Below are 15,686 nucleotides of genomic sequence, written 5' to 3'. Positions count from 1 at the left end.
ATTGATCGGGACGATTTTATTTACACTCACAAGAGAGATGAATTGGAGACAAAAACAAAGGACATCATTTGGATACTTAAGATGCCTTTATTCAAGGTTTGTGTTTATCACTAAGTTTGATGCAATGTGTTTACAAGCCGTGTACATTTTACCTGTAATACTACGTCGGGTAATACGGAGGTGATAAACATCCAGGGTAGCCCTATAGAGAATTACGGCTGGGATAATATGTGGAAAACATCAATCAGCCAGTAACGTTTCTTACAAAGGACACGCACCTGTTAGAATTTTAAAAATCTAGAATATATAAAGCAGATGAATGTGGTATTTTTCTACTTCATTTGAACTTACAAAGTTTCACCGGCGACAACAAATAATGATAAATTAAATTTACTCATACGAAGGATGCGCAAATAATAGGACGTCGACAAGAGCATAAAAGCACGGAAATTTATGTAAGTAAACATTATTTCTGTTCAACTAACTTCTTCTACAACATGTGTAAGGTCGTTATCAACGCTTTTTGTATTATAAACAAAAGTTTAAATGTTGCGTTCGATACTTTGTATCAGACGCTACAACTTACTTGACTACGCAGTATGTTTACGCAGAGCATGCCGGGAAAAATAGCGAAAAAAAGCACGTACTTCCGGTTTGCGTCGATTTCTTGAAGGCGTCGATTTCTTGAAGGGCGAGTCTATCGTGTTATCGGTGCTGCATATATGCTGAAAAAAGGGAAAAAACAGCATAAATTCCCTAAAAATGACCCGATCATGCTGATTTTCGAACTTGGCCTGCGTATTATGAATATTCATCAGTTCTGTAAGTTTAAAGCCAAAAGCAAAAATGGTTTTCCATTTATCGTGTTATCGGTAAAAGTGCACGACGGCGACGACGGCGACGACGGCGACGACGGCGACGACAGACGCAGATGATGGCTATATGTACAGACACATCTGTGTCTGTACATAAAAAAATCTGTTGTACACACGCACTAAGAAGTTTGCCGTATACTGCCTAGACTACCCTCAGCAAAACGCAAATATTTTCAGTAATAGTGATTTTAGACGGTAGATTCACTCAGAAACAAAGGGAAATTAATTCGTTGCCGATAGCACCAGCTGATGGCAGTGACATACAGAGTCTGATTAAAAAATTTCATGACAATTGAAGATTTTATACCATTGTACAATGGAGTCCAAAAAGAGCACTTGGCACAAATGTAAAACTGCCCAGTGCAAGGCCAAGAATTCAATCAGTATTTTCAATCATATTATCAGATTCTACATAAATTGACTGACCATATCACTATTCAGTATTTAACTAATTTCTTAATCCAAAATTCCTATTATCATTTAATAATTATGCAAAATTCTTCTTTCAGATTGCTATTTATTTAAATTTTTAATGCTGCAACTGTTCAAAAATAATCTTGTAGTAAAGGAAAAATGCAAATAAGAAGTGGAAGACCAATTTTACCCACAGTATTCAATTATTTGAATATAAAAAGAATAAGATCACGATTTAACAAATTAAAATAATCTTTCATGAACTCTTTCATGAATAACATATTAAACAAAAATGAAAGCTATAAATCAGTGGTAATGACTTATTCTGGAATATATGACCTCTGTATATCATCAGTACCTGACAATGCTATGGGATTTACTCGCCACAAATAATGACCTCAGACTAAAGGTGATACCACTATTACTATAAGCACTCGGTTGGAAATTGTGATGCTTATGAGTTATGGAATTGCAATTGTAAAATCTGAGCAATAGGTTTCATTTCGAGTATTGAAGGTCCTCAATTCACTCTGTGCCTCAGCCGCCACCAATAGGTCAGCAGGGTTGATGGCTACTGCTGTACGTAGGATACACCAGTCTATCATCATCCTTAGTGACAATGTATCTGATCAACTGTCCCTGTGGACTCAGTGCCACTATCCTGTTGATATAACAGTCAGCAATGAAGATGTGGCCATAGCTGTCTGTACACCCTACCCATGGTACATACAGCTGACCAGCACCTCTGCCTCTTGTGCCATGCTGGTACAATTGGTCACCAGTAAGTGGCAGCACATGTACACAGTCAGTGAGCAAGCCTGATATCTCAATGTTAAAATGCAAACTTTAAACTGTTATGTGTTGCGAATCAGAGGGCTGTTATGGTTTCTGTGATGAAATCCTTACCAAAATGGTTATTTACAACTACTTAACAAGTACTATCTAGTACTAGAGCACTGCCTTAATCATGGACAGTGTCAATCTATCGTCTTTTCACTGTGGTTAAATTCCATCTGCATTAAATTCTGTAGGGACCTTGGCTTGCACGTATATTCATGAAGATATTTGATGTTGTGAGTTAATGAAGAAAGTACAGCATAGGACAGCACTATAGACAAAAGCAGATGCGGCTGAGGAGTGAATGTCCAGACAGAGTCTGTCCATAAAAAGGAAAACAAGACATACACTGGTGTGTAATTTATATATTGAAATAAACACAAATGTCACAAGATATGAATGTTAAGGTGATTACTGTAATAACTGGATTATTTATGTACCCACATTAAATCAGTTATTTAGAGAGGTATATATATTTAACTATGTTGTCAGTATTTTACAATCCAATATTTACTGGTACTTTACAAGTACTTTACAGGAGTGTCTGATTTAAGTTTTGTTGGAATTTTCAGCTAAATATTTACTCGGGGCTCTCAATTAAGTATTATCAGTATTTTCAGTTATGTATTTACAGGTATTCTACAATTACTTAAGTACTGTCAGTATTTTCAAATCAATATTTACAAGTATTAGACTGTCTTCATTTCATATTGTCAGTATTTTCAAGTCAATTTTTACAACTACTTAACAAGTACGAGAGCACTGTTTTAATCAAGCATTGTCTGTAATTTCAATTCAATATTTACAAGTATTTTACAATTACTAAAGTGTCTTAATTAAGTATTGTTAGTACTTTCGATTCAATATTTACAACTACTATAAAAGTGCTAGGGCGTCTTAATTATTTTGAATATTTTCCATTCAATATTTACAAGAACTATAGTGTCTCAATTAAGTATTGTTAGTGTTTTCAATTATATATATATATATATATATATATATATATATATATCACTACTAGATTGTCTTAATTAAGTATACGTATGACATTATTTTCAGCTAAATATTTGAAAGTACTTTACAACTTCTAGATTGTCTTCGTTAATATATATATCATTATTTTCAGCTAAATATATACAAGTACTTTACAACTACTAGACTGTCTTAATTATTAATGATATTATTGTCAGCTAAATATATACAAGAACTTTACAACTACTAGATTGTCTTGATTAATATATGTCATTATTGTCAGCTAAATATTTGCAAGTACTGGAATGTTTACACTGGCTCTGATGATGGTAAACAGCAGCAGATACTTCTCTGAGGACACATCTAAACGTGTCATTAAATTGTTTTAGAACAGATGAGTATCACAACACAAATAATGCTCTTAGTATGAAATGTGGGGAATATCTATATTGCATCATGGAATGTCCCATTGTAGATTTTCAGCAAGTTTGCTCAAAATCACTAAAAACAGCGGTCACTTTATTTATCTGATGACAATATCTAAAGCATGCAAGTAATATGGTGGATATACACCATAGGTTCCTTGTCCACGGTGACCCAAACAGGATAAAAAATCTTAACACATACTGTCAAACACCGTACACAAGTAGTTTTAATGTGCTCCAATAGGGTATGGGTGGAGCTTAAATTCCTAACGACAACGGCTCTTCACAAAAAGGCCGATCACTTCCAATTTCCTGTTTCTGTAATTCATCCTCTACATACTGGCTGCTAACTTCTAGTTCATCTGCCAGATGGGAATGTTGGTATTGTCTGAGGGCATCTTTCAAGCATTCGATGGGTCGTTTTTCAGGACTGCTTGCAATTAGTCTTTCAAACAACTTTCTACAGGCATCATGTGGATTTTCCCTGGCACTATTTCTAAGCACTGTAATCTCCTCATCGGGTATCATATCATATTGATAAAAGTAATTCAAAATTCTTCCAATGTCAATATGAATTTCTTCAGCAAAGCGAATTCCATTCTGTCTAAGTTTCTTATACTCCATTTCACTCTTAAGTCCATTCTAGAAAAGAAATATAAAGTGAGTTAGTAGTTTGTGTGGATAGATGCTTGTTCAAACCTTATCATAAAGTTCACTTCTGGCAACAATCAATTGTTTGCTATTTAAAACAAGTTACAATCAAAATATCATTATTTTCTCTTTCTGTATATAAGTCTTAATAACGTTTTATGAAGATCTTGAAGAGATAAATTTGCCAAGGAGTACAGATATTTCAGAGGTATCCATAGTGTAAAATCACTGAAGCCAAAACATGTCATACTGTTTATTTAAGTGACAAATTCCACAAAAAGCTGATTACTTCATTAGACCAAATGGTCAATTACCTTGACTTCATCAATCAAATCTTGTGGAATGTCTAGTTCTCCTTCTGTGTGGCATCCCTTTAACTTTAACAACACACTGATGAAAGATGCAATAGAACCCTCAACTTGAGACAACAAAAAAGCCACAACATCAGGAGGACATGGGGTTTCATCTGAAATGCCATACATCTTCTTCACTTGGTCCCATACATCATCTTGACAAAGTGTCTCATTCAGTCGTTTTTTCACACTTGTAGGGACATGTTTATGAAATGACGCTGTCACATCTTTCTCTTTCATGCTTGGCATTGATTCCTTTTCTGAGTAATTGTGGTAAACCTGCTGAACATTGAATGTAATATGCATGCTGCTTGTATTAGTGGGGAGCTGTCTTAGAACCCCAGCAATCCCATGTGTCACTGCCGTAGGTAAACTTTCTAACTGATTATCCCCATGGGCCTGGTTAAGAGCTTTGTTTCCCATTGTTTTGATGGCCTGAGGGTCAGTAACCCCCTGGTCTTGATCCTCAGTAGCCACAGGGTCCTGTTGTGGGGGTAAAGGTGGGAAGTCATGGCCTGATTTCCTCCTTGTTTGAATGTGGTCAACACCTTGTTCCTGCAGATGGAGGTCAGTGACTGGCTCCTGAGGTAGTCTGCTATGCTGGGATTCTCCTTGTTGATGATAGGATATATTTGGTCCTGCTGACTCACCAGGCAGTGTCTGAGATTGGAAATTGCCTTGTTGATGATAGGGTATATTTGGTCCTGCTGACTCACCAGGCAGTGTCTGAGATTGGAAATTGCCTAGTTGCAACCTTTGGTTGCCAAAGTTGGGTAGAAATGGTGGTGGATTTGCTTGGTATTGGCCTGGTACAGCCATCTCCCTTGCTGTTTGAGATTGGAAGTATTCCTGCTGACCACCAATGTTGGATTGAAACCTAGGTTGATTCTGTAGGTATGGCTCTTGCTTGTAATACTGCTGGTTTGGTTGTGACTGAAAATGGTTGCCACCATGCCTCTGCAGTTCATCTCCTGGCAATGGGTGTGAACTCCATTGTGGAGCAGATCTTAGGCTTGCTGGACCACCAGAATAACTATCAAGATTGTATAAGTCCATAGGGGGGGCAACCTGAAAAATATAACAAGAAATAAGCATTAGGTAAGTGGCTTAGCAGTAGTAAATATTTTAACTAAATACTTAAATGCTATAAAGGAGGTGTCCAACTATTGTGGTTCTATGAATCAACACTAAAGTGGTCACTAAAAATTCTTACATAATCATGGATTTTGAAGATAGCCAACTGGTTTAGAGGCAGTCACCTGAGGCCATAATTTTAGTGAGTTTACCTCAATCTTTACCTTGGATCTTCACTGCCACTGTTTGAGCTGTCATCAATAAGCTATCAATGTGTTTTAAGTATATTATCTTTAAATTTGTGAACACGAATCAAAACAATTACAGACATTGCATTTAAGTCACTACTGGATAAGGTCCAACCCGAAGTTGGGATAACTGAACGATGCTGAAACTTCAGGTGGAATAACAGGTGCTATAATTGTATATTGTTACAGTAACTGTGATATCATACAAAGACAACAGCACAATGAGAATATGATGATGTACCATTAGATTATTATTGCCCAAGTTTTCTACTAACTTACTGGTAACTTCCAGTGGATGTCAAACTCAGTGGATGTCAGCACTTTGATGTCCTCTTCCTGATCCTCAGATACTTTCTGCTTTATGTGTATCTTGCAGACAAACACATCAAGTCTGTCTGCCATTTTTGGGCTCAGGGCATACGTTACATGCTCTGTGTCACTTTTCAGCAATTTCACATACTTTATCACCTAAAATGCAAAAGGGTCTTTTTTAGACTTATTTCCTATCACTCTCTCTCTATCATTATCTATTATTATACAGGCCCGTAGCCAGGGGGGGGGGGTTCGGGGAGTTCGAAAGAACCCCCCCTTTTTGCTGGAAAAAGGCCTACTCTGGGTAAAATCTGACCTAGGTACATGGGAATTATATGGTAAAAGATCCACTTTTTCAGAAAAAGAACCCACCCCCCTTGAAACTGCTGGCTAAGGGCCTGTTATAGCTCTCTTAGTAATTTTGCCATAATCATCACAATACAGGCCCTTTACGCCTAAATGGCTTATCTTTGTTGCACAATTTTGGAAAATATAAGTAATAAAAGCCTACCTTTTCCTGAGAATCTGTATGCAACTCCCACTCTGTCTCAAACTCGTCCAACAAAAGGCTGACATCATAGGACTCCTTATCTTCACTCTCACTGTACTCACAAGTTAAGAATTGAAACTTCTTTGCCAGATCTAACATCTCCATGAGGAGTGATTCCTTAGCATAAGTTCTCACAATCTACAACATTCCAACAAAAAGTATTTAGCCTTCAATAGCAACATAACATTTTAGGGGTATCAAAAGATAAAGAGAAAAAATGATCTCCACAAACAAATGCGACAGAGATGATGACAAAAAGATTTGTTGGGTTATGTAATGCAAATAAACAATTGAAAAAATAATGCACATCATTATTCGAAAGAATTAAAATTAACAAAGGCACTTAATGCAGTGACCAATTACAACTTAACACAGTTATTTGCAATCATCCACAGCACCAATATTATGCCAATATGTCAGGAATAGTCATAACAATCAAAAAAGAAAACCACTTATAAATTAATTCTCACCTCTACCTCATCTCGGGTATCATTGACACAGCACACCATCAGTTTCAGCAAGGGGACATGTTGAGGCTGAAATGACCCAAACACCAAGGCAGAAAGACGCTTACTGTCACATGACAAACTGTGTTTGCAGAACTGGTTCACAATTAAGACACATTTGGTGTTTGTCAACACAGCAGAATCACTGCTCAATACTTTCCACCGACAAGGGGCATTTAAGTGAGTTTCTGACTGCCATATGTAAAATGGATTGTCCATTCTTGAATTCTGAGTTACATTTTCAGGACAGATCTTTCCCATCTTTCTTTGACGTGTGCCTGAAATGCAGTGATAAAATGACAAGTACATTGGTGTTCTGAACCTGAGGCCATGTGGTCCACAGACAACAACTGGACTTGCTCTAGTCTGACACGGTGGCAGCGGTGGCACGTCTTCTTCTCTCCAACTAATACCAATGAACATTTCTGTAGTTTCAGCTAGAGCTCCTGGAGGCACTAACAAGAATACTCCAACTTCCTTCAGATGAACATGTCCACCTTCTGGAGTGATGGAGAATCTCCTCAGGTACGTGTCTTTGACAGCATCTGTCCCTATCTCCTCACTGCATTGTGAGGTAGAGTGCCTGGTCTGGGATGGTGCAGGTGACTCTGACTTTCTTTCTTCTTGAGACATACCGCCATCTCTGTCTCCTATAGCAATGTATTGAAAGAAAATGTAAAATTAATACAACTGTCTTTCTCCTGATCATTGTTTAACTGTAATTTATCTGAACAAAACCTACAGGTTCAATAAATAAATATGTCAACTTCCTCACTGCTATTGTCTGGGCCAAATATCAAAAGTTATGATGTGAAAAAAAAAATAGAATACATTTGGGGCATTCCCAACACCTAAGTATATTGTAAATCTGAATTACCCCAGCACATCCCTGATGTTAGGTCTATTAGTGTTAAAATGTCTTCACGTCAATGGCATGGGAGAAGATAGTAGAAATTAAAATGTAAAAATAATCATTCCCCCCCCCCCGACCCCCGGCACAGCAGAGCACAATCCACAGGTGCACTAAAATTCCAAAATTCCCATGCACATCACTGATGATCTGTCTATCAAATCCCAAAGTTTTGGAAGAATGATATGATCAAGTCAGTTTTAGAACTGAGCCTTTACTAAAATTCATCAGTTCTCCAGTTTTAAAGACAAAAGTCTACTTGGTTTTCCACTCTGAGTTAAAGTGCATGACATCAACCTCAACATGGGCATTGGCAGAAACAGAGCAGGTGAGGGTTATATGTACAATCACAACGTGTCTGTTCATAAAAAGACTTCAAACTGGAAGCAAAACAACAAACAAATGAAATTGCGCAGTGGAAAATCCAACTGTAACAAAATCAAGGTATCAAAGAATTTTTAAACAACACCAATAACTAAATAATGCTTTTTAACATTTATATTTCATGGGTGTGTAGAGTTCTATGATAATTTACCTCCAGTAACACTTGGTAATGTTGTGGCAGATGGAGTAACACTATCCTCCTGTTGAATAAAAAAAACAGTGATCAGATACTCAGAGTACTCATTTATTTACAAAACAAATATATTTCACAAAGATACATGTAATATTCATGTACAAGTTATAACTGAGCCACACTTCCATAATATATTTACATGACTTACCTTCTCACTTGAGTCTGGCATAAACCATAGTCTGTACACTGAATCCTCAGGTAGCCCACATTCTGTGAGATCAGTCTCCTTCGGATCCATTGCCATCAGCTCATCTCTGACCTTTGGCTTTCTTGGATTTCTGACACACCATTCTAGATGTAAATGTGGGCAGATTGTCTGCTTAACTTGCTGAATTTGCATCGAAACATGGTTCTTCCACTTAGCATATGCCCCTCGGATTGTTCTGTCAAACTTTGTCGTTGGGGGATATAAGGGAATCAGTTCGATGGAAGAGGATTTTGTTGACTTTCTCAAAGCACAACGAGCTCTTCTGAGTGGATCGATTACATATACAGCATAATCGTAGTACAACTCATTTTGAAAGAGAAAAAAGTCACCTCTTCTTAATCCTTTCCTACCTGCAGATGTGTCGTTTTGAACTAATTTCACTGTAAGCCGGTTGAAAAGCACATGTGGCATAAAGTTCTCTTTCCCTTGTATGAATAGTGTTCCTTCACTGCCAACCCCAGATTCTGGATTCTTGCATATCTGGAGTAAGCTGGGCACATAGAACTGTCGAGAAGGCTTTTCTGTTGTACCTGGCTTGACATCCTGTTCCAACAGTATGTTGAATTGTACCATAACACCAATTACAATGGGCTTCAACTCGCTGTCGACTCCCCATAGCTCATCCAAAAGTCTTTCATCTAAGATGCCCCTCTTTAATGCAGACCAATACGGAGTCCCTTTGGCTTTGACATGGTGTTTATCAACTGCTATAATAGACCTGAATGCATCTATCAGCCATGTTGGATTCAAAATGACAGTGTCTGAAAGATCATCAGTCTGAAAGTTCATAAGATCTCCAATGTCATGATGGAACTGGAGGAATGACTTCAGCTCAATGGCATCCTGCATTCCAACTTTAAGAGCTAAATTTTGCAGCTCCTCATACCTTATCCACCTTTTTCCTCGTTTCTCAGGTGCTCGTCGCAGCTGAAGATCTTCTTCTAATCTAAACCATCTTATTGGATTCTTCTCTCCCCAAGATTTTTGGCTTTCAGCAATTTTCATAATATATCGACGGAGATCAGATATTTCTTGATCTTCATCTTGACATGTGTTGTCAATTGCAAAGAAGCGAGGATCAACATGCACACCACTTCTCTTCTGTTGTATATGCTGCCACAATTTATCAAAGTACGCATTTATTTCTTCTTCATGCTGTAAGAGAATGGGAGAATGTTTTTCAACACACTGCAAGCAAGCTTCAATCACATATTTTATCAGTCAATTGTCATAACTATTTTTTTTAAGAACAAACAGTTTAATTTAATTAATTAATTTATTATTATTATTATTTTTGTTTGTTTTAGTACTAATGCCTACCTTTTCTTTGGGAACATTTTCCAGGTATTTGTCTTTATGTGTGCAAGCAATGATTATTCGGGGGGACAATACCCCATCTTCACTCATGTTTTGCTGTTGCGCATAAGTATGGATTGCATCTATCCAGTAATAAGTAAAGTCTGGAAATATATCAGACACATTTCAAAATGTACTGTACTATCACTTTTTGCTGTTTGATCTGTTTGAGTATAGAAAGCTGTCTCACTAAAATGATGAAATATGAGTATTCTATGGATAATATATATATATATATATATATATACCAGTAATATTTACTAGTAATAGTGCTTTGTTCCCAAGCAAGCCCTGAAAATGCTACGTGAAAACAACAATTATATAAATAGATAAAAAAGACCAAATTTTACTGAGGCATATATTAATTTTGAGCAAACCAGATTCAATTTAAGAATTTTAACTACAATCAACATTTCATATCTGCTAGCTGGTATACAGCAACACAATTGATAGTAAAATGATTTGATGAAACACTTGTACAACTGAATATTAATTATATACTCACTAAGTGATGCACAATTGTGAGCTGGTGGATTCCTTACCAAGAATAGTTCCTGAGAAGTGTTCAGCACCATGCCATTGGTCGTCAAGCCTGTCTGTTAAAGCAAGGCTCATATCAATGGCAAGAATGTAAATAGCTCTGGAAGAAAGGAATGTGTGGTGGGTATTGTAATACACACTTTGCCCTCCAAAATCCCAGACTGCTAGACGAGCTGGTGGATTTTCAATGTCGTACAAGCTTTCTGTCAAATGTGTTAAGACATCAGGCGGGAGCTCCATACTCTCCTCTGTTTTTAAATAGGACAAAGCCTCCTTGGAACTACTAGGGCTGGGCTGATGTTCTAAAAATATAAATGTACACAGTTTGCATATTTCAGTATTAAAAATGAATACACACAAATCTAATCAATTACTTGTATGAACTACAGTATAAAAGCTAGAGGGGTTTACACAGTGATGGCTGATCATTTCAACAGAGACATAGACTGGGTTCCCATACCTAGATCGATCTAACAGGATTGGTCCATCTCCAAGGGGTTTCTCCCTATATTGCTTTAAGCTTAAGCAGCTTAGATGTCTCGAATGCCTACTAAAGCTGTTCAGGGATAATTAATTACCACTGTCAGCTTCAGTAGGTGTGACAGACTTCTAAGCCACTTTAAATAATTACAATTTAGCAAGAATCCCCTAAGAGATAGATCAATCCAAAGTTAGTATGATAAGGACTGGGAATGGTCCTATAATTTTGAAATAACTGACAATTTCTAATGTAGCATTTTGGTGCTTCTACTGTATAGAAAAGAACTATTAGGGTGTCTGCTTTTCAATTGTGCTGTTACCATTAAATATGAATGTTCTAATTTTAGAATTTGTTACTTAAAAAATACAGTATCTGCTAAATTCATTAATTCCAAGTTTGAAATGATGAAGCCATTACCTTATGCCATAACATACTATGCTAATGTGGGTGAGACGCATTGAGAATAAAAAAAAATTGCCATATTTATAGTAGACAACCCAGACAGCCTCAGTAATCTGGCCCACGTCTGGCCCAGATCTGGCAACGTCTGGCAATATCTGGGCCAGATTTTGCCAGACACTTGCCAGATCTGGGCCAAGTCTGGCAAAGTCTGGCATTTATGCCACATTTTGCCAGACACTTGCCAGATCTGGGCCAAGTCTGGCAAAGTCTGGCATTTATGCCACATTTTGCCAGATGCTGCCCAGACTTGGGCCAGATATGGTACTTTCATTTTCAATTTTTATTTTCTATTTATTTATTTTTTATTGACCAGTGAGCTGAATGCATTGAACTGACGTCATTTGATAAATTTTGATTTAATTTATCTCTCTCTCTTTTCTTCAAAGTCCCCTCATAAGTGTGCTATTTGTTTAATTTGACTTGACATTTGAATGAATTCACTGTTCTAAAACTTTTTTGAACTACTCGTTCCGCTGTTGTAAGATTCTGCTTTTTATGCTAAGCCGATCAAAGACCCGGATGTAGCGTTTCTTAGAGTTATGGATATGAAAAAAGCACAAGCGTGTCAAACTGATACAATTCGTTGAGTGATTTGATTCGTGATGCGATTTATTTCGAAGGCATCAACACTGGCGACGAGGATTAACACTAGTGCAAAACTGTGAGCCAACTTTCTTTGAAAAAATGGAGGAAAATGTGAAATTACGGAATTCGAACCGTACAGAAGTCCGGAGACAATAGGGACACGCTCGACGCGATGGCTAAAAAGTTTTAACCTCTTCGCTGACGGAAAAGATTGATCTTTTCAAAACCAACGGACGGCATGAATAATGAACAAAGATAGAAAATTAAAAATACATGACAGAGGAGACGCGCGCTTATGTTGTATTCAGCAGGGACAGGTGTACAAGATATTTTCAGGACTCTCCCAAACACAGGTTAGAAACATGAATATACATTAGACAGTTAACGCTTTGAATGAAATTGGAACACCAGAAACTGTGAGTATGATGAAACCGAAGTCATTTGACAAACCAAGCCAGTCTAAACATTATGAGTTTAGACATGAAAAACGAAGTAGAAACTCCCTGACTGAGAAAACATGGAACGTTGGATCGCTTTGCAAAAGTCTGCAAAACTGAAACTATTATTCATGTAAATGACAGCTTTGAACATGATAATCCAGGAGTGCATATACATTTGGTGTGGGAACCAATGCAATATACACAGAAGACATGGAGGAAATAGAGGCGGTGTTTATCTCAGTGTATTACCAGATTCAGGTGCATATTGTAATATCATTGATAAAAATACATGGAGAATGCTGAAATCCAAGAAAAATGTGGCTCTTGTGGAGGACTAGAAAACAAACAGTATTATTCATACACGTCTGAGAAACCTTTAAAAGTGAAGGGAACATTTGAATGTGACGTAAAGGAAGAGACCAGTAGTAGTGAAAGGACATGGGATTTGATATGAGTTGATAAGTTTTGAGAATTTTCAGTGTGGTTTAAGGAATAAAAGTTCATATGCTATTCTGCAAATGTTTGAAAGGACATTTTAAAGACTGAACTGTCAATAAACATGTTTTGAAAGGACCGTTTCTGTCCAAGAAAGGAAGGGATGTTGTGTTTTGACTTGACATTTGAATGAACTGTTGTTAACTTGGTAGAGTTACTTGTTCCATATTGTTGATTCCATTAATAATTATAAGCTTGTCAAGGAGCCGGATGTATCATTTCTTAGTGTTATGGATTTGAAAAAAGCGCAAACATTGCAAACTGGTTCAATTCATTGAGTGATTTGATTCATGATGTGATTTAATTCAAAAGCATTGATACTGGGGTTTGTTTTTGTGCACATGTAATTCTCTTTTAATTGTACATCTATATCTGTGCTGGAGTATACATATTTCTTTTTCAGAATTTACATGTATGTACAGTACTGTAGCCAGCATGCAAATTGAATTGAAACAGTTACTGCATGGTTATTTATAATTTTGTTATAACTCACCATCATCTAAAAAAACAATGTTTTTTCATTCATTATTCAAGATTTATTCATTACAAAACTATATTCATTAGTGATTATTATTATTAATGATATGTTTGAATTAGTTTAAAAATGACAATGTGTGCAAAAATATTTCCCCCTCAAACCCCTCCCCCATGTACATGCATAATTAATTACAATTTTTGTAATTTGTGTTAATTCAGATTCGATGAGCAGCTTTGTGTTGAAAAAAAATTGTTGTTATAACTGTTTTCTTTACATGTATGTAAGTGACATTTCCTCCTGTTAAGTGTCTGTATATTTACCTTTTTGCAGTGTAGTTTTTTTTTTTTTTTTTTTTTTTCAAATATACATTGTTTTGTACAAAAAGACAAGGAGTGACCCTTAATTTGTTACATGTTAGTTGCCAGCAAGGTTATATAATGTGTAATAATTTTGTTTAGGGTTTTAGCACAGAATAAATACTTGAATCTTGAATCTTGTATGTCTTTTTTATAGTAATCTTATTGAATAATTAAAAATAATTAAAAAAAAAGAAAAATAAAACATTCTGGGCCATATGTGGTCCATGTCTGGCCCTAATCTGGCCCATTTGAATATGATCTGGCCCACATCTGGCATGCCATACCTTTGCCATACATTTGCCAGATCTGGGCCGACATCTGGCCATATGAGCAAATGTGGACTGGGCCAGATGTGGCAATGTCTGGGCCAGATCTGGCCCAAACATTGCCACATCTGGCCCACATGTGGCAAGCCATACGTTGGCCATACCTTTTGCCAGACATTGCCAGACGTTGCCAGATCTGGGCCAGATGTGGGCCAGATCACTGAGGCTGTCTGGGAAGGATATTTTAACAAAATTTCTAGTACAGATAGATACCCAGTAGAAAACTGCATGGTAATATGTCTTGTCTTATTGTCATACTACTTTTGATTCAGAGAAAATAGACTACCTGCCTTACTGTGCATCCTGATCTGTCATTACATATTGATAGCAGTTTATTATGGGTTAGGATAATTGCAACAAATTTCTAAGATGTGAAAAACCCTACTGTACCCCTTTCCTTGTCCTGTGTTGCCGAAATTTGTCCACCTGTTGATAAAGTGTTCTCATCTTCAAGTTTTGGAGAAACTTGCCATAAAAAGAGAAAAACAATGCAAATTAAATACATGTTTAGATCTTTTCTACTTGTGCAGTGTGCATCTTTATGCATAATCCACCAAAAGCCTATAAAATTAAGATCTCATATAACTATGCAACTTGTAATCTTTATGCTCCGTCATAATACTCATGTGCCACTATTGGGCTTGATTTGGTCTTAAAGTGCAAATTAAGATCACAAATAGTCTTACATGATCTTAAAACATGAGTAAGGCCATTTCTGGTCTGACAGCCAATTAAGTTGTCTCCCCTTACACATTCTCCTATTGTGAGCAGAGGTGTCCTCTATTGTGAGGGGAGGTGTGCTCCATTTTTTAATGGTTTTCTTTTCTTCATATTTGTATAATGTTTGATATACCTGCTATAATTTTCTCTTGAATAACATCAGACTGCATTTCTGGAGACTTCGATGTGGCTTTTCAAGAAAAAAAGTAAAGGACTAATGTATCTGTGTGGTACAACATATACATAACGAGATAAGATGATGTGGGTAAATGAAATATTCAGTATTTTTTCTTACAATCAGTATGCATTTTGATCCATCACTGCTGTTTGTACTAAAAGTGGGTTGTGGTGTAATAGTTAAATAACAAAATGTAATAATAAATAAATAAATATATAAAATGGAAACAGACTAAGGATTGTTTTAAATGGCATTCTGACACACAAAGATATCATCACAATGGGGATTCTTCTACAGAGTACTTCAAGATAACATTATTCATGATCACTCCAAAGTATTTGCTTAGACTGATGT

The 15,686-nt window shown here is 36.6% G+C and overlaps 2 protein-coding genes across 11 annotated transcripts in view; one reads left to right on the top strand and one right to left on the bottom strand.

Annotated features, from left to right (window-relative positions):
• The window catches only part of LOC106168600 (uncharacterized), a 348,468-nt gene that overhangs the window by 210,881 nt on the left and 121,901 nt on the right, over positions 1-15,686 (bottom strand). For 5 of the 9 annotated variants that reach the window (XR_015331025.1, XM_086995330.1, XM_086995329.1 and 2 more), the window contains 10 exons: positions 15,288-15,344; positions 14,825-14,899; positions 10,811-11,110; positions 10,233-10,372; positions 8,853-10,067; positions 8,663-8,711; positions 7,182-7,867; positions 6,673-6,849; positions 6,129-6,317; positions 4,489-5,595 (listed from right to left, as the gene is read on the bottom strand). Coding sequence is in view for 8 of the 9 variants with exons in the window: in XM_086995330.1 (XP_086851456.1) it covers positions 4,489-5,595; positions 6,129-6,317; positions 6,673-6,849; positions 7,182-7,867; positions 8,663-8,711; positions 8,853-10,067; positions 10,233-10,372; positions 10,811-11,110; positions 14,825-14,899; positions 15,288-15,344 (3,995 nt within the window). In the remaining variant the exon portion in view is untranslated. Of the gene's footprint in view, positions 1-3,238; positions 4,166-4,488; positions 5,596-6,128; positions 6,318-6,672; positions 6,850-7,181; positions 7,868-8,662; positions 8,712-8,852; positions 10,068-10,232; positions 10,373-10,810; positions 11,111-14,824; positions 14,900-15,287; positions 15,345-15,686 lie in introns of those variants that run through there. The other 4 variants (XM_086995332.1, XM_086995335.1, XM_086995334.1 and 1 more) reach the window with 4 other exon arrangements.
• LOC147760093 (DIS3-like exonuclease 2) overlaps positions 1-15,686 on the top strand; it is a 145,275-nt gene that overhangs the window by 98,602 nt on the left and 30,987 nt on the right. The gene's annotated exons all lie outside the window — the stretch shown is intronic.

The sequence above is a fragment of the Lingula anatina genome, chromosome 9, assembly GCF_051362555.1.
Source record: "Lingula anatina isolate TDL-2025a chromosome 9, LinAna3.0, whole genome shotgun sequence".
Lineage (NCBI taxonomy): Eukaryota > Metazoa > Brachiopoda > Lingulata > Lingulida > Lingulidae > Lingula > Lingula anatina.
Note: the sequence above shows the minus strand (reverse complement) of the source record. Positions and strands in the feature narration are given on the sequence as shown.